This window comes from Pongo pygmaeus, chromosome 17, assembly GCF_028885625.2.
Source record: "Pongo pygmaeus isolate AG05252 chromosome 17, NHGRI_mPonPyg2-v2.0_pri, whole genome shotgun sequence".
Lineage (NCBI taxonomy): Eukaryota > Metazoa > Chordata > Mammalia > Primates > Hominidae > Pongo > Pongo pygmaeus.
Window position 1 is genome coordinate 37,891,429 of NC_072390.2, and position 23,987 is coordinate 37,915,415.

General features: G+C 44.4%; 1 protein-coding gene across 5 annotated transcripts in view; it reads left to right on the plus strand.

Moving 5' to 3' along the window:
- RMC1 (regulator of MON1-CCZ1) overlaps window positions 1-23,987 on the plus strand; it is a 28,896-nt gene that overhangs the window by 3,300 nt on the left and 1,609 nt on the right. For 2 of the 5 annotated variants that reach the window (XM_054461043.2, XM_054461038.2), the window contains exons 3-15: window positions 196-280; window positions 9,129-9,269; window positions 9,593-9,696; window positions 12,162-12,251; window positions 12,341-12,446; window positions 13,490-13,601; window positions 17,411-17,455; window positions 17,710-17,763; window positions 19,904-20,032; window positions 21,056-21,162; window positions 22,992-23,111; window positions 23,429-23,506; window positions 23,831-23,935. In XM_054461043.2, coding sequence (XP_054317018.2) covers window positions 196-280; window positions 9,129-9,269; window positions 9,593-9,696; window positions 12,162-12,251; window positions 12,341-12,446; window positions 13,490-13,601; window positions 17,411-17,455; window positions 17,710-17,763; window positions 19,904-20,032; window positions 21,056-21,162; window positions 22,992-23,111; window positions 23,429-23,506; window positions 23,831-23,935 — 1,276 coding nt within the window. Of the gene's footprint in view, window positions 1-195; window positions 281-1,214; window positions 1,272-2,416; window positions 2,504-9,128; window positions 9,270-9,592; window positions 9,697-12,161; window positions 12,252-12,340; window positions 12,447-13,489; window positions 13,602-17,410; window positions 17,456-17,709; window positions 17,764-19,903; window positions 20,033-21,055; window positions 21,163-22,991; window positions 23,112-23,428; window positions 23,507-23,830; window positions 23,936-23,987 lie in introns of all 5 variants that reach the window. The other 3 variants (XM_054461036.2, XM_054461039.2, XM_054461041.2) reach the window with 3 other exon arrangements.

The window sequence follows — 23,987 nt, forward strand, 5'->3', positions numbered from 1 at the left end:
GTTTCCCAGCAAGTTCTTTCCAGTGGGATTTGGTAGTTTGAAAAGAGGTCCTACTGATGGCTTCCAAAACATAATTTTAATTTTAGACTAGAATTTGCTGCCTCCTGAATATAGGTTGTGTCTTTTGCCTTTTCAATAAATGATAGTAGCTAGAATTCAGTTATTAAACTACTAACACATTCTTTCTTCTTAAAGAATGGATGACAAAGGAGAAGTGAAGTGCATTAAGTTTTCCTTAGAAAATAAGATATTGGCTGTTCAGAGGACCTCAAAGACTGTGGTAAGACTTATCTTTAAAATACAGCATTAAAGGGCATTAGAAATACATTTGGAAGAGAAGGAATTGCAAATTTTCAGTGTTAAAGGAAACTTTCATTATCTTACTGTTGTGAAAGGTATAGTTACGTTGCACTGTATTAGAGCCTTCAAAAACGAAAAAGACATTTGAGTGGGTTAAAAAAATGACCTTAGTTTGATTTTTAAATTAAATTAAAAAAATTTTTTTGAGCCAGTCTTCCTTTGTTGCCCAGGCTGGAGTGCAGTGATGTGATCTCGGCTCGCTGCAGCCTCGATCTCTCAGGCTTAAGTGATTCTCTCACCTCAGCCTCCCTTAGAAATTGTTAAAAAGTAATTTGGAACTTCATGTGTCTTTTGTATTGCTTGATAGCTAGCAGCATAGAATATGTGAGGTATTTGTGGCTACTTTGTGAATTAGCCTTTTCATCTCTCATTTCTGAGTGCTAGATCTGATAGGAGCAGATATTCCAAGTTGAAGCAGCCTACAGGCACTTTAGCCCGTGTAAATGTTCACCATTGCCATTTGTAGAGTAGAGGGAAGGCTGTTAGAAACAGGCAGGATCCTCTGTTAGTTTCTTCCATCAGTTTTAAGTGTTAAAGTCTTGGGGAAGCCTCTTAGTACAGCAACACATTTCTCTGACATCAGCTGCTTGAGGAATGAATTTTCGAAAGGAGTTACTAAACTGTAACTGAATATTTGTATTAACTTAAAAAAAATTGAATCGTAAGCCTGCTGCTGTTGAGACAGATGATCCGAATTGGTCTTTTTATCTTTCCTGTGTTTTGGTTGTCTTCAGTTATTTTCTGGTCACTTTTTAAGTTAATATTTGTTTTTCTTGTCTTGTAGCATGCCAACGTAGGTTGGCAGTATGCTGCCTAATCCAAATTTGTGTGTGTGTGTGTTTTTTTCCTTTCAGGATTTTTGTAATTTTATCCCTGATAATTCCCAGTTGGAATACACACAGGAGTGCAAGGTATGACCCCAGGCCCTTTCTCTGCTGCTGGTGTCAGTGGTGTTGAGCTGGGTTATGTCGTGGAGAGCGGGGCATCGGGGTCGCAGGGAGCGCAGACTTGAAGTCAGACTGTCCCTCATGTTGTTTCCCAAACTGGAGTCAGGCGGGGTGTTTGTTTTGTGATACTGAACAGTTTTCTATGTTTGAAAGCTTGTTCCTTTGGAGGGGGAGGGTTCAATGGATGACGCGTGGTGAACACCCAGTGGTGCTAGCCCTTGGGGCTGTCGTCTGTCTTGCCCTTTTTCTCCTCACTGGGCTGACAGCACATCTGGGTCTGGGCCCTGGGATCCCTCACAGCCACCTGGAGTGGAGGTTTCTGGTGAGGAGTTTCTCTTTCTGTTTCCTGAAGTTTCCTTTCCTCAATTTGTTGTCTTTGTCTTGTCCTTACTCTTTCTTTTTCTAGGTGTTGATTCTAATCCACATTAATGAGATTTGCTGGGTGTAGTAAACTAGGCTAGAGGGAGCTGAGCTAAAATTGGCAGTGTGGCACCCTGGGCGCTGACAGAAGCTGCTAGTGGTTGGGGTAGGGCTTTCTGCATCTTTGCGACTGTTTTGCTCAATGGAGTTCAGGGCGGACTCTTCAGTGAGGAGAGGTGCATCCCCACCACTGTCCTCCCTGCCCTGCGGTGGCCCCGTGTGAAGAGACCCTCAGCCCGGCCCTGCTCAGCTCTGTCTGCCCTCAAGCGAGTCGGGTGTGTGTCTCAGGGTCCTCAACCCATTTTAGTCAACACTCGCTAAAGACCCTTAGGCCTTTGTACATTTTTAATAACTGTTTTTATAACGTGGGTGACTAAGAATGTCGGCAGTATGGTGATTCCTGCAGGTAGAAGCTGCTGTCTGTGAGCTCTGGTCAGTTACTTTTCTACAAAACACAGACTTCCCCTGTTCTGTTTAGTAGAAGGAATTAGGATTCAGGTTCTTGAATGAAGAGTTATGGGCAAAAATCAGGGAACATTGTATTTAAAAGAAAATTTGTTTTGTTAATTAGTAAACATTCCGGGGAACGTTCATTAAAGAATGACAAACTGCAGAGTTTGTGAAGCTTTTGAAGAGAGTTATGTGTTTTTTCTTATTAATTAAAAATATTTTTAAAAAATTTTTCTTAGACTAAGAATGCCAACATTCTAGGATTCTGCTGGACTAGTTCTACTGAAATTGTCTTCATAACAGATCAAGGAATCGAATTTTACCAGGTATTATGTTTATCATTTATGTTTGTTGGTTAAAATTCGGTGATAGCATTCTGGCAGCCTTTTGAATTCAGTACTGAATATATATATATATGTTTTTTAAACATTTTCTAGAGATGGAATCTTGCTCTGTTGCCCAGGCTGCAGTGCAGTGGCATCATCATGGCTCACTGTAATCTCAAACTCCTGGGCTCAAGCAATCCTCCTGCCTCAGCCTCCTGAGTAGGTGGGACTACAGGCATGTACCACCATGCCTGGCTAATTTTTATTTTTATTATTTTATTTTATTTTATTTTTGAGACGGAGTTTCGCTCTTGTTGCCCAGGCTGGTGGAGTGCAATGGCGCGATCTCGGCTCACCGCAACCTCTGCCTCCCAGGTTCAAGCGATTCTCCTGTCTCAGCCTCGTGAGTAGATGGGATTACAGGCATGCATCACCATGCCCAGCTAATTTTGTATTTTTAGTAGAGACGGGATTTCTCCATGTTGAGGCCGGTCTTGAACTCCCGACCTCAGGTGATCTGCCCGCCTCGGCCTCCCAAAGTGCTGGGATTACAAGCGTGAGCCACTGCGCCTGGTGCTGGCTAATTTTTAAACTTTTTTGTAGAGACGAAGTCTCGCTATGTTGCCCAGGCTGGTGTCAAACTCCTAACCTCAGCTCCTGCCTTGGCCTCCCAAAGAGCCAGGATTACAGGCATGAGCTGCAGCACTCAGCTTTACTCTCTTGCTGGGGATTTTATTTTATTTTTTTTTAATTGCAAGTAATACATTAAAAAAAAAAAAAAGAAAAAGGGCTTGGTGGCCCATGCCTGTAATTCCAGCTCTTTGGAAGGCCAAGGTGGGCGGATGGCTTGAGTCCAGGAGTTTGAGACCAGCCAGGCCAACATGATGAAATCCCATCTCTATAAAAAATACAAAATGTTAGTCAGGCGTGGTAGTGTGCACCTGTAGTCCCAGCTACTTGGGAGGCTGAAGTGGGAGGACTGCTTGACCCCAGGAGGCAGGAGGTTGCAGTGAGCCAAGATCACAGCACTGCACTCCAGCCTGGATGACAGTGAGACCCCATCTCAAAAAGAAAAAAACAAAACTTCATTAAAAAGTGGGCAAAGGCCAGGTGCAGTGGCTCACATCTAATCCCAGCACTTTGGGAGGCCGAGGTAGGCGGATCATCTGAGGTCAGGAGTTCAAGACCAGCGTGGCCAACACGACGAAACCCGTCTCTATTAAAAATACAAAAATTAGCCAAGTTGGTGGCAGGCACCTGTAATCCCAACTACTAGGGAGGCTGAGGCCGGGGAATTGCTTGAACCTGGGAGGCGGAGGTTGTAATGAGCTGAGATGGTGCCACTGCACTCCAGCCTGGGCAACAGAGCGAGACTCCATCTCAAAAAAAAAAAAAAAACAACTGGGCAAAGGACACGAGCAGACACTTTTTAAAAGAAGACATGCATGCAACCAACAAACATAAAAAAGCTCAACATCAGTGATCATTAGAGAAATGCAAATCAAAACCACAATGAGAAACTATCTCACACTAGTCAGCATAGCCATTATAAAAAAGTCAAAGAATAACAGATACTGGCAAGGTTGTGGAGAAAAGGGAACCCTTACGCACTGTTGCTGGGAGTGTAAATTAGTTCAACCTTTGTGGAAAACAGTATGGCGATTCCTCAAAGAGCTAAAAGCAGAACTACTGTTTGACCTAGCAGCCCCATTACTGGGTGTATATGCAGAGGAATATAAATTATTCTACCATAAAGTCACATGCATGGGAATGTTCACTGCAGCACTGTTCACAATGGCAAAGACATGGAATCATCCTAAATGCCCATCAGTGACAGATTGGATAAAGAAACTGTGGTACATATATACCATGGAATACTATGCAGCCGTAAAAATGAACAAGATCATGTCTTTTGTGGGAACATGGGTGGAGATGGAGGACATCATCCTTAGCAAACTAACACAGGAACAGAAAACCAAATACCACATGTTCTCACTTCTAAGTGGGAGCTAAGTGATAAGTTATGAATGCAAAGAAGGAAACAACAGACACGGGGGTATACTTGAGCAGGGGAGGGTGGGAAGAGGGAGAGGAGCAGAAAAGATAACTGTTGGGTACTGGACTTAATACCTGGGTGATGAAATAATCTGTACCACAAACCCCCGTAACATGAGTTTACATATGTAACAAACCTTCACATCTATCCCCGAACCTAAAAGTTAAAACAAAAAACATTCAAACATTGCAAGATACATAATATGGAAAGCAAATGTTCCCTATAATCCCGATAAATAATTATTATGAACAGTTTGGTGCATATTCCTCTATTTTTAAAAATAAATACATACAAACTTCTTTTTAACAAAAAGGGGAATGTTGTATATAAACTTTTGCAGCTAGCTTTTTTTTTTTTTGTCTAAAGTGTATCTTGGACATCTTTCTATATTTTATTCTGACTGAGTAGTATTCCACTGTATGGATGGACTGCAGTTTAACCAATTTCTTGTTATTGGACATTGGCTGGTTTTCCCTTTTTTTGTGATTACAAATAACCCTTCAGTAACATGCTTGTACACACTTCTTTATGTTAGAGGGAGAGTTGCAGTATAGGTATGAACACCTGAAAAGCTGAACAGGTATCACCAAATTTCTTCTAGACATGTGTATTTTCACTAGCAATATAGGAACTTCTGCTTTTCCTACCTTTAGGAGAACTGGATATTATCAGTCTATAGACATTTGGCAACCTGAGAGGTAGAAAGACTTTTTTTTTTTTTTTTTTTTTTTTTTAAAGAGAGAGTCTCACTCTGTCACCCAGGCTGGAGTGCAACGGTGCGATCTCGGCTCATGGCAACCTCCACCTCCTGGGTTCAAGCAATTCTCCTGCCTCAGCCTCCCAAGTAGCTGGGTCTACAGGCACCCAGCACCACGCCTGGCTAATTTTTGTATTTTTAGAAGAGGTGGGGTTTCACCATGTTGGCCAGGCTAGTCTTCAACCCCTGGCCTCAAATAATCCACCTATCTCAGCCCCCTAAAGTGCTGGGATTACAGGCATGAGCCACCATGCCTGGCCAAAAGACATTTTAATTTGCATTTTACATTACTAGGGAAGTAAGCATCTTTTCATTTATATATTGTCCATTTGTATTTTGTTAACTTCCTCTTAAAATTTTTTTATTTTGTAATGATTATTTTGAGATGGATCTCTGTCACCCAGGCTGGAGTACAGTGGTACAATCACGGCTCACTGCAGCCTCGACCTCCTAGCCTCACGTAGTCCTCCCACCTCAGCTTCCTGAGTAGCTGGAACTACAGGTGTGTGCCAGCACGCCCAGCTTAATTTGTTTTTCCATTTTTTTTTTTTTTTTTTTGTAGAGATGAGGTCTTGCCATGTTGCCTAGACTGGTCTTGAACTTCTAGGCTCAAGCCATTCTTCTGCCTTGGCCTCCCAGAGTGCTGGGATTTATGGGCATGAGCCACTGTGTGTGGTCAAAAAATTTTTTTTTACTGTGGTAAAAAACATACAACATTTATCATCTTAACTGTTTTTAAGTGTTCAGTTCAGTAGTGTTAAGTATATTCATTCACATTGTTATGAAATAGCTCCAGAACTTTTTTCATCTTGTGAAACCAAAACTGTATCCAGTAAACAACTCCCCTTATCCCTTCCCTGCAGCCCCAACAATCTCTATTTTATTTTCTGTTTCTATGAATTTGACTCCTTTTTTTTGAGATGGTGTCTCGCTCTGTTGCCCAGGCTGAAGTGCAGTGGCGTGATCTCAGCTCACTGCAACCTCTGCCTCCTGGGTTCAGGTGATTCTCCTGTCTCAGCTTCCCAAATAGCTGGGATTACAGGTGTGTGCCACCACGCCTGGCTAATTTTTGTATTTTTGGTAGAGATGGGGTTTCACCATGTTGGCCAAGCTGGTCTTGAACTCCTGACTTCAGGTGATCCACTCACCTCAGCCACCCAAAGTGCTGGGATTACAGGCATGAGCCACTGTGTCCGGCCGAATTAGATTACTTTTTATACTTCATATAAGTGAAATTATACAGTATTTGTCCCTTTGTGACTGGCTTATTTCATCTACCGTAATTTCCTACAGGTTCCCCCATGCCATAGCATGTGATAGGGTTTCCTTTTTAAGGCTGATAATACCACATTGAGTGTATACACCACATTTTGCTTATCCATTCATCTGTTGAGGGACATTTGGGTTGCCTCCACCTCTTGGCCATTGTGAATAGTGCTGCTGTCAATGCAGGTATGCAGATACTGCTTCAAGATCCCGTTTTCAGTTCTTCTAGATTTATGCCCAGACTGAGATTGCTAGAGCAGATGGTAGTTCTGTTTCTTAATATTTTAGGGAACCGCTATACTGTTTTCCATAGCAGTTACACCATTTTGCAATCCCTCCAAGTGTACAAGGGTCCCAGTTTCTCCATATCCTCACCAACATTTGCTGTTTTGTTTTGTTTTGTTTTTGATATTAGCCATCTTAATTGTGGTTTTGATTTGCGCTCTTTGTTGATTAGTGATGTTGAGCACTTTTGTGTGTGTGTTTTGGCCACTTTGTGTATCATCTTTGGAGAAATGACTAATTCGGGTCATTGTGCCTATTTTTAAAATCAAATGACTATTATTTGTTGAATTGTAGTTCTTTATATATTCTGATATTAACACCTTCTTAGAGATACAATTTGCAAGTATTTTCTCCGAATCTGGAGGTTGCCTTTCCACTCTGTGGATTGTGTCCTTTGATGTACCTGCCTGTTTCTTTTCATCTGTTCCAGCTTCCTGACCTATTAAGCATGCTTCTGAGATCTCTAAGTGGAACTAATTAGGAGGATGTTAAGAGTTCTTTCAGGTTTTAATTTTGTTGACCTAATGAAAGTAATACAATTTAGAATGTATGGTTAGAGAAAATACACCTGTGTGTTAATGCCATGGTGCTTTGCTGTAAGGCCAACATCGAAATCTTAGTAATGACTGGCTGGGCACGGTGGCTCATGCCTGTAATCCTAGCACTTTGGGAGGCTGAGGTGGGCGATCACCTGAGGTCAGGAGTTCGAGACCAGCCTGGCCACCATGGCGAAACCCCATCTCTATTAAACTCCATCTCTACTAAGTGCCGCCTCTACTATCTCAAAATAAAAATACAAAAATTAGCTGGGTGTGGTGGCGGGCGCCTATAATCCCAGCTACTAGGGCGGCTGAGGCAGAAGAATCCATTGAACGTGGGAGGCGGAGGTTGCAGTGAGCCGAGATTGTGCCACTGCACTCCAGCCTGGGCAACAAGAGTGAAACTCTGTCTCAAAAAAAAAAAAAAAAAAAAAAAAAGAAATTTGTAATGACCAATAGGAGAACTTTAAACAAACTTTAGACAAATTCCGTACACACAGAAATATAATTTTGTGCATGTGATTGCATGGGAAGGGTGGCTTGCTTTCTGGAGGAGTTCCCTATGGTAATCATTTAAAAGTCTTTCTTTCTGTTTTCTGCAGTGGGAAAGTACACCTTAAGGTTACCTAGATGGGTTCAGATCTTCAAGAAAAAAGTTGAAAGAAGACTCTAGCACATCCTAATTATTATAGTTATTAAGAAGCTTACGGCTCCTGCCCCTGACTTGCACAGCAGTTCTTCAGTGCAGTGTACCATGAGCACTAATGTCTTGGGGGCTCTATACAGTGTTCTGTAATATCAGAATATTTAGGGTGCATTTAAAATGTGCCTGGATTATAAAGTACTGCATTTGTATGCAGTCTTATGAACACATCTGCTAGAAGAAGGGAGCTCCTCCCAGGCCCAGTGTAGACTGGAGTCGAGATGGAGGCCAAGCAGAAGGCAGATCTGCCATGGGCTGGGAGGTGGCCGAGTTAATACATGGGGTCCTGGAGGTGTCAGTTTCTTTTGGCCATTTCCTGGATGAGGAGAATTTTATTGTAAATTGCTCTTAGGTGTATCCATGTGCTCCACATGCCTAAGCATGTGGAGGCACAGATAAGGATTTTGGAGGGAAACAGCCTACCCAGGCTATAATTGCTTTGTTAAGGGGCAGGTTCCCTAATCCACTCTTGGAGCCTTGTTTCTCATCCGGCTAATAGGGTCAGTGATGCCTGCCTCTCAGTCATGGCAAAGAGTAACTGAGTTAGGAGGCTCTGTAAAGCCCCAAGCATAGGGCTGGTTAAGTAGTAGCTGTAATAAGTACAAGTGAGAATGTTCATTTCACTTAGTGGGTTTCTTCTGCTTTTTATTCTCAGAGCACACTGTAAGAATCTTCTGAAAGTTTGCTGTTATTGATTTATTTATTAATTGAGACTGAATCTTGCTCTGTCACTCACGCTGGAGTGTGATGGTGCAATCTTGACTCACTGCAACCTCTGCCTCCTGGGTTCATTCAAGCAATTCTTGTGCCTCAGCCTCCTGAGTAGCTGGAATTACAGGCATATGCCAACCATGCCTGGCTAATTTTTGTATTTTTAGTAGAGATGGGGTTTCACCATTTTGTCCAGGCTGGTCTCGAACTCCTGACCTCAGGTGATCCGCCCACCTCAACCTCCCAAAGTGCTGGGATTAGTTTGCTGCTTTTTAAATGAAGATCCTGTTTCTTAAACTCTGCTTCAGGTATTACCAGAGAAACGGAGTCTGAAACTCTTGAAGAGCCACAATCTCAATGTGAATTGGTACATGTACTGCCCCGAGAGCGCCGTGATCTTGCTGTCTACCACGGTCCTGGAGAATGTCCTGCAGCCTTTTCACTTTAGGGTAAGAGGAAGCCTCCCCTGAAAACAACACCTTTCCCCAGTTGTCCCCTGTTCCTGTAGCATCCTAATGTGTCAGGCACGTTAGGGACAGGTTCCTCTAGCCGTAACGTCACCACTCTGACCACTAGAGGGCACTCTGTGTACCCGTCAGCTCCTGGAGCCATTCATTCTATGCTGGGCAGACAGGCTGTGAGAGGACACGGGGGACGGTGGAAAGGATCCAAAGACGAAGTCTGTGTTTATCCTTGTTGGCTTTACACAGGGAATGGTGAAGCATCGAAGGGGTTTAATAAGCTTTTCCTAAAACTTTTTCCCCCTAAACAGGCTGGCACTATGTCGAAGCTGCCCAAATTTGAGATTGAATTACCAGCTGCGCCTAAGTCAACTAAACCCAGCCTTTCTGAAAGAGACATCGCAATGGCTACCATGTATGTCCGTGTCAGAGAGAATTCCATCCTGTGATTGCTTTCAGTAATATAAATATTAGAAGGAGTGTGTTACAAGCACCACGTGATGCCCTGACCCCTAGAACACATAAGGAGGACTCCCCTTGTCCTGGGTATTCAGTGTATAGATCCTGTGAACATAGAAAACCTGCAGTGTTTTTGGCATTCCTTTTTGATTTTTATAGCTTTGTGATGCTAAGGAATTCCTTTACCTTTCTAGCCTGATAAAACAAGAACATTGAACCAATTTATTTCTTAGTATCTTTGTTTTAGAATTTCTTTTCTTTTTTTTTTTTTTCGAGACAGAGTCTTGTTCTGTCCCCTAGGCTGGAGTGCAGTGGTGCAATGTCGGCTCACTGCAGCCTCCACCTCCCAAGTTCAAGCGATTCTCCTGCCTCAGCCTCCCAAGTAGCTGGGATTACAGGCGCCTGTCACCACACCTGGCTAATTTTTGTATTTTTGGTAGAGACAGGGTTTCCCCATGTTGGCCAGGCTGGTCTCAAACTCCTGACCTCAAGTGATCCACCTGCCTCGGCCTCCCAAAGTGCTGGGATTACAGGCATAAGCCACTGTGCCTGGCCAAGTTTTTTTTTTTTTTTTAAAAGCTAAGTTAAATAATAATTGTTCTAAATAAGAAAATAGATTAAGATTTTTATGTAACAAACATGGAACTAAATTACGTATATATGGAGGTATATTTTCTTTTTCTTTTTTTTTTTTGTGACGGAGTCTTGCTCTGTTGCCAGGCTGGAGTATAGTGGCACGATCTTGGCTCACTGCAACCTCCACCTCCCAGGTTCAAGCGGTTCTCCTGCCTTAGCCTCCCGAGTAGCTGGGACTACAGGTGCGTGCCACCATGCCCAACTAATTTTTGTATTTTTAGTAGAGACAGGGTTTCACCATGTTGGCCAGGGTGGTCTCGGTCTCTTGACCTCGTGATCTGCCCTCCTCAGCCTCCCAAAGTGTTGGGATTACAGGCGTGAGCCACCATGCCTGGCAGTACGGAGGTATATTTTCATTTGAAAAAGTGGATATCTGAATTTTTAAATTTGCAATGAAAATTTTAAACACACAATAGAGACTAATAAAAAAGAACCCCCGTATGCCTGTATCTGATTCGACAATAGTCAAAATTTTGCTTCTCAGTTACTTCTGATTCTTCTGTGGCCTAAAACAGTGGTTTCCAAACTTTCAAACTTTATGGTAGTTAGTATAATGTTCTTTCATTTCTTCTTCCCTTTTTTTTTTAAGGTACTCTTCTGTGGCATTCCTGTTTATTTTTAAATTTTTTTTGGAGAGTCTCGCTCTGTCGCCCAAGGCTGGAGTGCAGTGTTACAGTCTCAGCTCACTGCAACCTCTGCCTTCTAGGTTCAAGTGATTCTCCTGCCACAGTCTCCCAAGTAGCTGGGACTACAGGCGCATGCCACCACATCTGGATAATTTTTGTATTTTCTGAAGAGATGGAGTTTCACCATGTTGCCCAGGCTGGTCTTGAACTCCTGGGCTCGGGTGATCCTCCCGCCTTGGCCTCCCAAAGTGCTGGGTTTATAGGCATGAGCTGCCGTGCCCAGCCAGCATTCCTGTTTAGACAATAGATAAAGTGAGAGCAGTCCTGGCTGAAGTGGAGGTGGGGACCTGTTCCCTCCCACCTTGGTCTCCTCCTTGTCCCTGTGCAGGCCCAGCACAGAGTTTACCACTGGACTAGAATATGCATTCAGGAACTGTTCACAGCAACATTTATTAGATGGCACTTAAATAGAAAAGGCTGAGCATGGTGGCACACACCTGTAATACCAGTGAATGGGGAGGCCAAGGCAGGGGGATTGCCTTGAGGCCAGGAGTTCAAGACCAGCCCGGGCAACATAGTGAGACCCCGTTTCTACAAAAAAATTTAAAAATTAGCCAGGCACGGTGGCATGTGCATGTAGCCCTAGCTACTGGGGAGGCTGAGGTGAGAGAAGATCGCCGAAGCTTAGGAGTTGGAGGTTGCAGTGAGCTGTGGTTGCACCACTGCATTCCAGCCTGGGTGACAGAGGGAGACCCTGTCTCTGAAAAATGAAAAAAAAAATAGTGATTATATTTTCCTGTTATTAAGGAATATACATTCATTATACAAAACTTGAAAAACAGAGAAGAAAATGAACTTAGCATATCACTCTAGTATAACTATTAACATGTGTTTCTTTCCAATCATTTTAGACTCTATGCTTAGGTTTGGGGTTTTCTTTTAAAAGATTATGATCAAGCTGTGTTTAGTGTGTGTTCTCTTTTCCACTTAACTTTATAATAGGCTTTGAGTAACTGTATGTTTCTTTGTAAACACTTTTGTTGGCAGCAAAATACTCCATTAAGGGAATATCTCATAATTTACTTAACTTTGATGCCATTTAGAACAAAGGAATTTTGAATGGCCAGATGTGATTTATGTCTGTTTGTTCCCTAATTAGATACGGGCAGCTGTATGTTCTCTTCTTGAGGCATCATTCTCGGACCTCCAACAGCACAGGAGCGGAGGTGGTCCTCTATCATCTACCACGGTAGATTTCATGCTTTGTTTCCCCTCTCTCTCTGATTTTAAAATGTGAACTGCAGCTTGTTGATCTGTTTTTTGCTTTCTGTCCTACAGAGAAGGTGCCTGTAAAAAGATGCACATACTGAAGTTAAATAGGACGGGCAAGTTTGCCCTGAACGTGGTGGACAACCTGGTAGTCGTGCATCATCAGGATACAGAGGTACAAGCTGTCTGCATTTCTACCAAAGTTAAGGTTGCTTAAAAGCCTTGTGAAAATTGGTGGCTGGGCACAGTGGATCACGATCGCCTGTAATCCCAGCACTTTGGGAGGCCAAGGCGGACAGATTGCTTGAGCCCAGGAGTTCGAGACCAGGCTGAGCAGCATGGCAAAACCCCATCTATATAAAAAATACAAAAATTAGCCGGGCTTGGTAGTGCACGCCTATAGTCCCAGCTACTCGTGGGCCTAAGGCTGGAGGATGGCTTGAGCCCAGGAGGTTGGGGCTTCAGTGAGTGGAGATCGCGCCACTGCACTCCAGCCTGGGTGATGGAGCAAGATCCTGTTTCCGGAAAAAAAAAAAAAAAAAGAAAAAAAGAAAATTGGTAAAATGTCTGAATAAGACTAGAAAGTGCATTTTTATGCTAAGAGTTTTGGTCTTCCAGATGGAAATGGGTTTGGTAGTCTTAAGTAGTTTAGAAAAAAGTGATTGTGTCAGTTGATTAAAGATAATTCAAAACTATTACAGAAACTAACGCTTGAGATTTGACCTTGGAAGAAGGTGGGAATCCGCTCCATTCCACGAGTACTTGAACTCTCTGTTGCAGTTGTGAGCATGGATGACGGTGCTGGGGAATAATGGTTGTGAGGCCGTGTGGACCAGGACAACTAGAATGGGTCCTGTGGGCTGGGCCTCTGATATAAAGAAGCTACTTCCCTCCTCTACCCTCCCAGAGGGTGGTGACGCTAACTCTCTGACACGTGAGGATGTTTGAAATGACAGAGATCTGCTTAGGTCACTTTGAGTGAGCTCGTCAAAGGAAGCATGTCATAAATGCAGGAAATACTTGTGAGAGGAGATAAAAATATTAAAAGAGAGTTGTGATGTTAATGACAAATTCCTTCTCAAGTAAGAGCTAGCCTGTAGGGAGGAAATGCAAACACAGGCTTTTAAACTGATTTAAACAGCAAGATGGGACGGAATGAAAGCGACTGGGCAAACCATGATTGATTTTGGCTTCAGTCTTGTCTTTTTCCCCCCGTAGACATCGGTAATATTTGATATCAAGTTACGTGGAGAGTTTGACGGCTCTGTTACCTTCCACCACCCGGTGCTTCCCGCTCGATCGATCCAGCCCTATCAGATCCCCATCGCAGGTAACACGGGTTCTGTAGATAGAGGAGTCTGTGCTGCCGTTTCACCATGTGGCTGTGTTCTCACCATGATCTTTGGGAGTCACGTTAAAAGTGGAGTGAGGAATAAACAGAGATTCCCAGATCTGTCTGATTTTGCCAGGGGCCATTTGTTCCAGTTTTGTTGTTGTTTTGAGACAGAGTCTCACTGAGTCGCCCAGGCTGGTAGGTAGTGGCGTGATCTTGGCTCACTACAATTTCCACCCCCTGGGTTCAAGTGAATATCCTGCCTCAGCCTCCCAAGTAGCTGGGATTACAGGTATGTGCCACTGTGTCCAGCTGATTTTTATGTTTTTTTTTAATTTATTTTTTTTGACAGAGCCTCACTCTGTTGCCCAGGCTGGAGTGCAGTGGCATGATCTCGGCTCACTGCAACCTCCGCCTCTCACAGGTTCAAGGTTGTGAGGTATTCAAGCGATTGAACCAAGTATTCAATCACTTAAATACTTGTGAGAGGAGATAAGGTTCAAGTGATTCTCCTGCCTCAGCCTCCCAAGTAGCTGGGATTACAGGCATGCGCCACCATACCCAGCTAATTTTTTTGTATTTTTAGTAGAGATGGGGTTTCACCATGTTGGCCAGGCTGGTCGTGAACTTCTGGCCTCAAGTGATCTGCCCGCCTTGGCCTCTCAAAGTGGTGGGATTACAGGCATGAGCCACCATGCCCAGCCCAAATTTTTATATTTTTGGTAGAGATGGGGTTTCACCATGTTGGCTAGACTGGTCTCGAACTCCTGACCTCAGGTGATCCGCCTGCCTTGGTCTCCCAAGGTGCTAGGATTACAAGTGTGAGCTACCGTGCCCAGCCTGTTCTAGTTTTTTAAAAAATGCAACTACTACTGATCCTATAAGCTAAAATTATGTTGTGAAAAAAGCATTTTCTAAGATAGATGAATCTCCCTTGGGAGGAAATAGAATAATTTATCTTCCCTGAGCTTTAGAATGGATAGTTTTGATTACCCATTGATGGTGAAATATGTTTTAATATTGAATACGCCCGTAACGTTTTCCGTTTGCCTTAGCTCTGTAACGCTGAAATTAACTTTGGCTATAGGTTTGTTACTGTAACCTGGGATCACTTTTCTCTTTCTCACATTCCGTGTGACAGGGATGATGAGTATCGCATTCTTTGGGACTGACAGTCACAGTAAGTGCTTCGGCTGTGGCTCTTAGGCTTACCCAAATCAGTCCTCCTTCTGCCTGGAGAGGTAGGGTTGGGAAGTCAGAAGAGTGGAGGTCAGGAATTCAGGAAAAGGGAAAGAAGTCATTTATGTGCTTCGTTTTGCCTTTTTCCAGTGTAATTGATTTTAAGATAGAACTGAAAGAATATTCAACACACACACTCTCTCTTTTTTTTTTTTTTTTTTTCCTTAAACAGAACTTTATTTTCTCACAGTTCTGGAAGCTAGAAGTTCAAGATCAAGATGTCTGCAGGTTTGCTTTCTTCTGAGGCCTCGCTCCTGGCAGGCCTCTTTGCAGATGGCCACCTTCTCACTGTGTTCTCACAGGGTCTTGCTTCTGTGCCTGTCCCTCGCAGCAGTCTCTCCTGGCTCTCTTTTGAAGGAGATTGGAGTGCAGAGTTGGCTAGTCTGAGGTTTCAGTGTGCAAGACGTAGTCAGATGGCTTACGTTTGGAACCCTGGTACTAATGCTTTATTCTTTGTCAGATGGCACTGGGCGGGTTGACCCAGCCTGCAGTCAGGATTTCCTTGTACCTTTCACCTGGGAGATTCAGAATCGGGCTCTGGCTGAAAGTTTAGCAAGAGCACCATCATCAGCCTGACTGCCTTGTCTTGTTGGATCAGCCAAAAGCTTAGTTACTTTCTGGCACAGTTGGAGGAAGGAGCTGGTTCTTAACAGACGTTCAATTAGGTCTTTTGGCTTTCTGTGTTCTTTCGAGCTTCTTCCTTTTCCTTTGTAAATAATGTTAGCATTGAAAGAATAGATTTTGCCAAGTGATTGTCTTGTGTCTGCTGCCCACTTGGCATGAAGGTAACTGCTGGTGAATTGGGGAAAAAAAACTAAACATTTAGAACAAGCCTGTCCAACCCATGGGCTGTGGGCCACATGTGGCCCAGGACAGCTTTGAACGCAGCCCAACACAAATTCTTAAACTTTCTTAAAACACTGTGAGATTTCGTAATGATTTTTTTTAAGCTCATCAGCTATTGTTAGTGTTAGTGTATTTTATGTGTGGCCCAAGACCATTCTTCTTCTTCCTCTTATGGTCCAGGGAAGCCAAAACATTGGACACCCCTGGCTTAGAATCTTCAGCTCTGTTCCGGTGGTACAGGACCAGTTAGGAGGCATCAGGTTCTAACCATCTGGTCATAATGGAACAGATGCGAGGCCTGGTCACAGTGACAGCTCGTGCAGAGATCAATAGGAGGAAGTCAGGAATCCACTGAGGGTCTGGGGGTCTAGGTAGTATGGGCTGCAAAGCATTTTCAGAGGTTAGTGACGCTCCTTTCGTTTCCTGCTGGGCTGTGAGCCCTGGCGGCTTGATGCATCCATGTGTCTTGCCCACTGTGCTGCCACTGGGTGGGCATGCTCAGGAATTGAATGGGCCTGTTTAGATATAACCAGCACTTTTGGGAAGAGTCAGCCACCCTTTTTCTTTTTGTTTTGGGCCTGTTAGAACAGTGGGTCTCAATCTGACTACATATTAGGATCATCTGGGGGGCCTTAAAAATGAAAGCTCTCACCTGACAGTGTGCAGGTCAGCCACCCAAAGGTGAGGGCTGTGCACTCGGTGCAGACCTTGACCCTTAGGTTCAAAGCGCGAGTGCTCTTCGCCAAAGCTTGTCTGCCTGGGCTCTTTCCTACCTTTGGGTGGTCTGTTCACAATGACCCTTTCTCTGACCAGCTGATTGAAACCTGCCTTCTGATTGTACCTGGGTAATTGGAGCAGAACCAGGAGTCATGGTTAGCTTGTAGGGCTGCCTGCATGGTTCATGAGCAGTATAACTGGTTGTTAAGGGTCCCTGTCATGTGAGGTTTTGGGGGTCTGCTTCCCAGATGAGCTCACTGTGCCTGGACCTACTCTATGCAATGGATAATCGAGCTAATTATTTAGATAATTAAGTGGCTGGGCACCGTGGCTCATGCCTGTAATCCCGGCATGTTGGGAGGCTGAGGTGGGCAGATCACTTAAGCCCAGGAGTTTGAGACCAGGCTAGGCAACATAGACTTTGTCTTTACAAAAAAAAAAAAAAAAAAGTTAGCAGGGCATGGTGACATGCCTGTAGTCCGTCCTAGCTACTCTGAAGGCTGAGGCGGGAGGATCACTTGAGCCAATATGACCAACTACTGCACTCAAGCCTGGACAGCAGAGCAACACCCTGAATTAAAAAAAAAAAAAAAAAAAGATAATTAAGCTACGGTAAGCTACAAGCCACATTTATTTGAAACATTCTCCGTGGATGATCTGGGTATTTGATTTTGAATCCTTCAAGTAAATTTCTCAGTTCCTTAACGTGCATATGTAAGTGATCATGAGTCATCTTTGGTTATTAAAAATAACCCAAACCACAGTGATTGAAGCCTTGACATGCTTTCTTTTTCTTGGTGAGATTTTCCTGGGTTGTCAGCTCCTTCCCCCTTCCTCCCCATATGTGCTCTCAGTGAGACGGAACAGTTCATTTTTCTTCCTTAACTACAATTGAATAAACATTTCATAATGACATTAAAAAGTATTGACTTTTGCGTCATAAGTACCAGCATTTGCAGCATTTTCTGACTGCATCGTTGCACTTATGTTTTCTCAATTTGTAGGTCCTGCTGCCGTGACCACCCAGTCTCCTGTTCCGTGTAAACTCTGTATCCTTTACTAAGGTGTGGCACCATGCACAACAGGGCAAGTGGTCACCCTCAGAGAGTGGTCCTGAAGCCCTCCTCTGGGCACCTGTGAATAACGCTCCGAGAGCCACCCCGCAGGCAGCTTCCCTGACTGTCCAGGGGCGCCGTGTTTAGCGTGGACTCAGTACATGGGGGGCAGGGGCGTGTGCTAACGGAAACTGGGTTTGCTTTTTGTTTTCGTCTTTTCCTGGTTTAGAATTTCCTATAACATGTGGATTCTTCATCCTGGATTGTCTTTCAACCTGACATCATTATCAGTGCAAGCCAAGGTAGGTCAGCGGGGACAGTTGTCGTGTTACAACATGGTGCTTGTTGACTTTGGATCCCAGTTATAGCCAGGGACGTTTTCAAGGTGAATCTCTTAGAAATGACCCCTCCTTTCAACCGTGGGAATGCGATTTTTTTTTTTCACTTTATACTGTTTTCTACTATATGTGCATTTTATCAAGAACATATACTACTTTTGATAATTAAAGCAACAACTAAGAATGCCATTTTCCTGCTTAAGCCCATTCTGGAAAGCCAGATTCCACCCCAGGGTGGATGGAAAGCCGGACTCCACTCCACGGTGTCTCCCTTCATTTCTCCCATCGACCTTCCCACCGGTGTCCATGCCCTTTTCTGTTCTGCATGAGCCCAGGAGGTGTGCTCCTCTTTCTGGCCTTGCTGACGAAGCCTCCTCAGTCTGTTAGTTGTCTCTTCCTGGGTAATCTCTTTATTAGAGAAATTTTTTTTTTTTTTTTTGAGACGGAGTTTTGCTCTTGTTGCCCAGGCTGGAGTGCAATGGCGCGATCTTGGCCCACTGCAACCTCCGCCTCCCGGGTTCAAGCAATTCTCCTGCCTCAGCCTCCCAAGTAGCTGGGATTACAGGCATGTGCCACCACGCCCAGCTAATTTTGTATTTTTAGTAGAGACGAGGTTTTTCCATGTTGGTCAGGCTGGTCTCAAACTCCCAGCCTCAGGTGATCCACCTGCCTCGGCCTCCCAAAGTGCTGGGATTACAGGCATGAGCCACTGTGCCCGGCCTAAAGAAATCTTATTTTTTTAAGGCAGGGTCTTGCTCCGTCACCCAGCCTGGAGCGCAGTAGTGCTATCTCAGCTTACTGCAGCCTTGAGCTCCTGGGCTCAGGGGATCCTCCTGCTTCAGCCTCCCGAGTAGCCGGGCCTACAGGTGTACATCACCACACCCAGTTAATTTATTATAATAATAATAATTACTATTTTGAAACGGAATCTCGCTTTGTCACCAGGCTAGAGTGCAGTGGCGCCATCTCGGCTCACTGCAACCTCCAACTCCTGGGTTCAAGCGATTCTCCTGCCTCAGCCTCCCCAGTAGCTGGGATTACAGGCGTGCACCACCACACCCAGCTAATTTTTGTATTTTTAGTAGATACGGGGTTTCACCATGTTGGCCAGGATGGTCTTGATCTCCTGACCTCGTGATCTACCCACCTCGGCCTCCCAAAGTGCTGGGATTACAGGTGTGAGCCACCACAGCCAGCCTATAATTTTTTTTTTTTGTAGAGACAGGGTCTTGCCATGTTGCCCTAACCTGTGTCTCTAATACCTCGCCAGGCTGGTATTAGAGAATTTACTATGTTACTCTTTAATCCTCTGTGTATTTTCCTCTGGAATTCCTAAGAACTCTTGAGGAGAGAATTAGCCCTGATGCTGTAGGCATCCACTGTATGTAACGCGTTGTTGTGCCTTGTCTGTAACCCATAGCCTCATGTGACATCCACTGTATGTATGTAATGAAGTCATTTCTCTCCTGTGCATCTCGCTGGTGTTTTCCTGTACAGCTGCTCTGTACCTGCCTTGGGACAACTGAAAAAGGGATCACCCAGATGATTTTTTATGTGGCACTTCATTCTCCTGCGGCATCCCAACTGGGAAAGGCCACACCAGATGCTGGCAGTGTGGGTGATCAGTACATTTATGGGTTGATGAGTGGATGAGTGATGATGTTCCCATTGAGAGCCTCTGGAGTTACCTTTTAAACTAATGAGCCGTTGTAGGAGAAACCAAAGCACAGGACTGAAGTTGATGCCACGTGTTGACATCTTTTTCTATTTTAAACGTTAAAAGAGGGACTAGGTCTAGGGAAGGCTCCGTTTGGAATGAAGCCTAGGAGCTACACCTTTGATGTGCCCCTGAATGCAGAGGTTACTTGGAAAGAGTCAGCCAAGTGTGCGGTGGTTGGGCCGTCATCCTGTGGTAGACATGCTCCTGAATTGCTCCTGAATGGCTCGGCTCTGCTTTGGTTAGGAAGGAAAAGCTACATTGACTGTACTTTGCGGCTTTTTATCATCATCCACCACCCGTCTCGCAGATGTTTAGGGGAACCACTTTTGGGCTTTTGTTATGGTTTGCATCATACTGTTTTATTTGCTGCCTCTTAAAATCCAGGTTACCTCTGGAACCTCCAAGTGAAACTTGAGCCCATAGTAAATCTCTTACCAGACAAAGGAAGACTGATGGATTTTCTCCTCCAGAGAAAGGAATGCAAGATGGTCATCCTGTCTGTCTGTTCACAGAGTACGTTGAATCCTTCCCCCTTGGTCTGGTTCCAGTGTGAGGCCTGTGCTGCCCAACACTTTTTATTGGGATGTGGGCTACGTCGTTGTGCCTTGTCTGTGACCCACAGCCTCATTCTTTATGTGAGGGGTGGCTATGTGACCCCCTAGGAAAGGCTGCTAAATGGAAACATGACTGTAGAGATACTGGTAGAAAAGAACAATAAATGGGATGGTTCTGAATGAAAGTGGGCACACAGGAGGGGAGTGGGCCACCACCCCTGGCCTTCACACATACCTCTTTCAAAATCCAAGCCACTCACTGAATATGTGTCTTCTTTAAGAATCCCCTACTGAGGGCAGGCATGGTGGCTCATGCTTATAATCCAAGCACTCTGGGAGGCTGAGGCAGGAAGATTGCCTGAGCCTAGGAGTTCGAGACCAGCCTGGACAACATGGTGAAACCCTGTCTCTACAAAAAAAAAAAAAAAAATTAGCTGAGTTTGGTGGTATACACCTGTGGCCCCAGCTACTCCAGAAGCTGCAGAGGGAGGATTGCTTGAGCCCGGGAGGACAAGGCTGCAGTGAGCCATTTGTGTCAGTGTACCTCCAGCCTGGGCGACAGAGCAAGACCCTGTCTCAAAAAAAAAGAAAAAGAAGAAAAGAATCCCCTACCGATATGTGCTGTTGGTGTTTGTTTTTGTTTTGGTAAAGATGGGGTCTTGCCTTGTTGCCCAGGCTGGTCTCAAACTCCCAGCGTTAAGTGATCCATCTGCCTCGGCCTACCCAAAGTGCTGGGATTATAGGCATGTGTCACTGAGCCTGGCCTGCTATAGCTTTTTTTTTTTTTTTAACTGTAACCAGAAAGGGGTTGCGAATGACATCTAGGTATCAGGTCTTTAAAGTATTGCATTTCTTAGAGTGTCCTTTAAAGGTACTTTTGCATTGGTAACCTTTTGAGATTAGTTTTTATCATAGCAATGTGTGGAAATTCTGAAGCTGACATGAAGTTGGTTTGATCCGTGTGAACATTGTGCCTTTCCAGTGTTAAGTGAGTCAGACAGAGCATCGCTGCCCGTGATAGCCACTGTTTTTGATAAACTCAACCATGAGTATAAAAAGTACTTGGATGCTGAGCAGAGTTACGCGATGGTGAGTTACATGGAGTATGACAAAGGGTCCTCCTCCCCCACCCCCTCCCGGGTATTTTCTAAGTAATTATGATGCAAAGTTGTTTCCTATATATCAGAATAAGGTCGCTGAGATTTGCCGCCTGCCATAGGGCAAGGTGGCAGTAGTGGGGGATAGTGGAGGAGTAGTAAATTCAGGGTCCCTGCATCCCACGAGCTGGCGGCTGCATCTCACTTCATACCTTCACTGTTTTTGTTTTTCCCATCTGTGTTTGATCTTGCCTGTAGATCCTTGGTCTACTGTTAAAGATGAGAAAAATCAGTCTCTGCTTTGCAATATTTTGTATATTTTTCTGTTATGCCAGAGTGAGGACTTAGTAAATTAAATTAGAAATATTTATATTTGCCACACCTTTCTTCCCTTTTGGGAAAGAATCCTGTTGAGATAGCATCCTGTTGAGATAGTGATGATTCAGTGTTAGCACTTAGCAGGCGTGTTTGTAGTGAAGGTAATAACCATGGCTTATCGCCACCAATTCCCGCTGTATTACTTGTACATCATATCTTCTGAAACCAGAAGAAAGGTTTAGGACAAGGAGAATGAATTATTTCAATTCCAGGATCTGATTAGTCCTAGGCTGAAAATGGTTTTAAACCAACAAAAGCCCCAGAACTCCACTCCCCTTTAGCTGTTCATGGAAGGGTAAGAGGTCTGAGACAGGCACTGAAGAGGGCCGGTTGCCTGGACAGTGTCCATTCCTACCCTGCCAGACATGAGGGATGGCTGAGTCCTTTTGGACTGTATTGCTGTGGGTGTTCTGGGCTGTGGGAATCAGTAGGTCTGATCCCAAATGGCAGTTTCTGTGCTGTCCCACACTATCTACTGGGCTCCATAAACCATCATGACTCAGCAGTGTGGGCCACTGACCAGCCACATGAGCAGCATCTGGAGTTTCTTGGAAATGCAGGTTCTCAGGCTACACCCCACAGCTGTTGCATAATCTGCATGGATCTGAACTGCTTTTTTTTTTTTTTTTTGAGACGGAGTTTTGCTCTTGTTGCCCAGGCTGGAGTGCAATGGCGAGATCTTGGCTCACCGCAACCTCCGCCTCCTGGGTTCAAGGGATTCTCCTGCATCAGCCTCCTGAGTAGCTGGGATTACAGGCAATGCACCACCACACCCAGCTAATTTTGATTTTTTTTTTTTTTTTAAGTAGAGACCAGGTTTCTCCATATTAGGCTGGTCTGGAACTCCTGACCTCAGGTGATCCACCTGCCTTGGCCTCCCAAATTGTGGGGATTACAGGTGTGAGCCACCGCGCCCTGCTGGGACTGCTTTCAGACGTTAGACGTTAGGTGAGGTCGTCAAGGTCTCACAGAGCTTTCCTATTCAGAAGGACTTGTGGTGCTCTGGCTTGCCACTTAAAAATCCCCGGAGACTCCATGCAGGAGCTACTCATTTATTGTAGGATCAGGGCTTCATAAAGCAGGGATGCAGCAGGCCATTTCATTTTTGCCAGACAACAAATGCCCATGGTCCGGGATTAAGAAGCTTAGACAGGAAGTTAAAAAACTGCAAGAGGCTAAGTATGATATATCTTAAGAGAAAACTCTGACACATGCTTCTTCAGTTTCATCTACCGTGAACACTGGAGTGTTTTCAAGATGACCAATTCTGACTTCCTAGACTCTCCCCCAGCCAGCACATGAAAAAGTTGTATCTAAGTAGAGAAAGTGTTTTCCGCTCATATCCTGGGTCCACATCAAAGAATTCAGTCCTTGTGGATGAACTGTAAACAGCACCTTTCCTCTAAGATGCCGAAGATCATAGTTTGTGGTTTCTTCTTTCAGGCGGTGGAAGCAGGGCAGAGCCGAAGCAGCCCGCTCCTCAAGAGGCCAGTGCGGACCCAGGCGGTGCTGGACCAGTCAGATGTGTACACCCATGTTCTGTCAGCCTTCGTGGAAAAGAAGGTGGGCTGCAGCTTTCCGCCTCTTCTGGGCTGAGAAAGCTCAAAACAAGCAAGTTGCGGAAAATGAGGGGACTTCATGTGATTAGAATCACTGGAGTTTCCTTGGGTGAGGACCTAGAGCTGCTAGTTTGGCTTCTAATGCTCAGGCCTAAAGCATAATCGTTGACGGGTGGTTCTGGAGCGATTTGTGCAAAACCAGTGAAAGATGAACACTGGGCCATTTTAAGATGGAAACAAGGTGGGGGTTGGATAGAGCGTTATACGCAGCCCCTTTTGCACCTCGTTGGTATTTATAAGACCACATTTTTTTCTTCCTAGGAGATGCCTCATAAATTTGTGATAGCCGTGCTGATGGAATACATTCGTTCTCTTAACCAGTTTCAGATTGCAGTACAGGTACAAATCAGCTGGTCCCAAGTTAAAGCAGCAGGAATTAAAAAAAAAAAAAAAAAAAAGACACAGTCACTGTCTTAGAAGATGACTCATATGCTAAGACAGGTCTGCCTCCCTGACTCAAAATGCTGAGTGACTCTCCTGACATTATTAGTTGGAATGGGAAGTGTAATGTCAAGTTGGGGTCTTTACCTGCATGACGAAACCACTTCTTGTAATGACAGACTTTTACCGTGTTGGTTAGAATAGCCAGTCCTCGGAGAGCCTGTAGTCTGTTGCAGCTGAATGATTTGCAAGTGTTCTTTCACTTTTTACTTTTGTCCTCAGCATTACCTACATGAACTTGTTATCAAAACACTTGTCCAGCACAACCGCTTTTATATGCTGCATCAGTTCTTGCAGTACCACGTCCTCAGCGACTCCAAACCTTTGGTATGCATTGCCAGATTTTCACTTCCATTGTGGTTAAAAATGGAGAATTTTA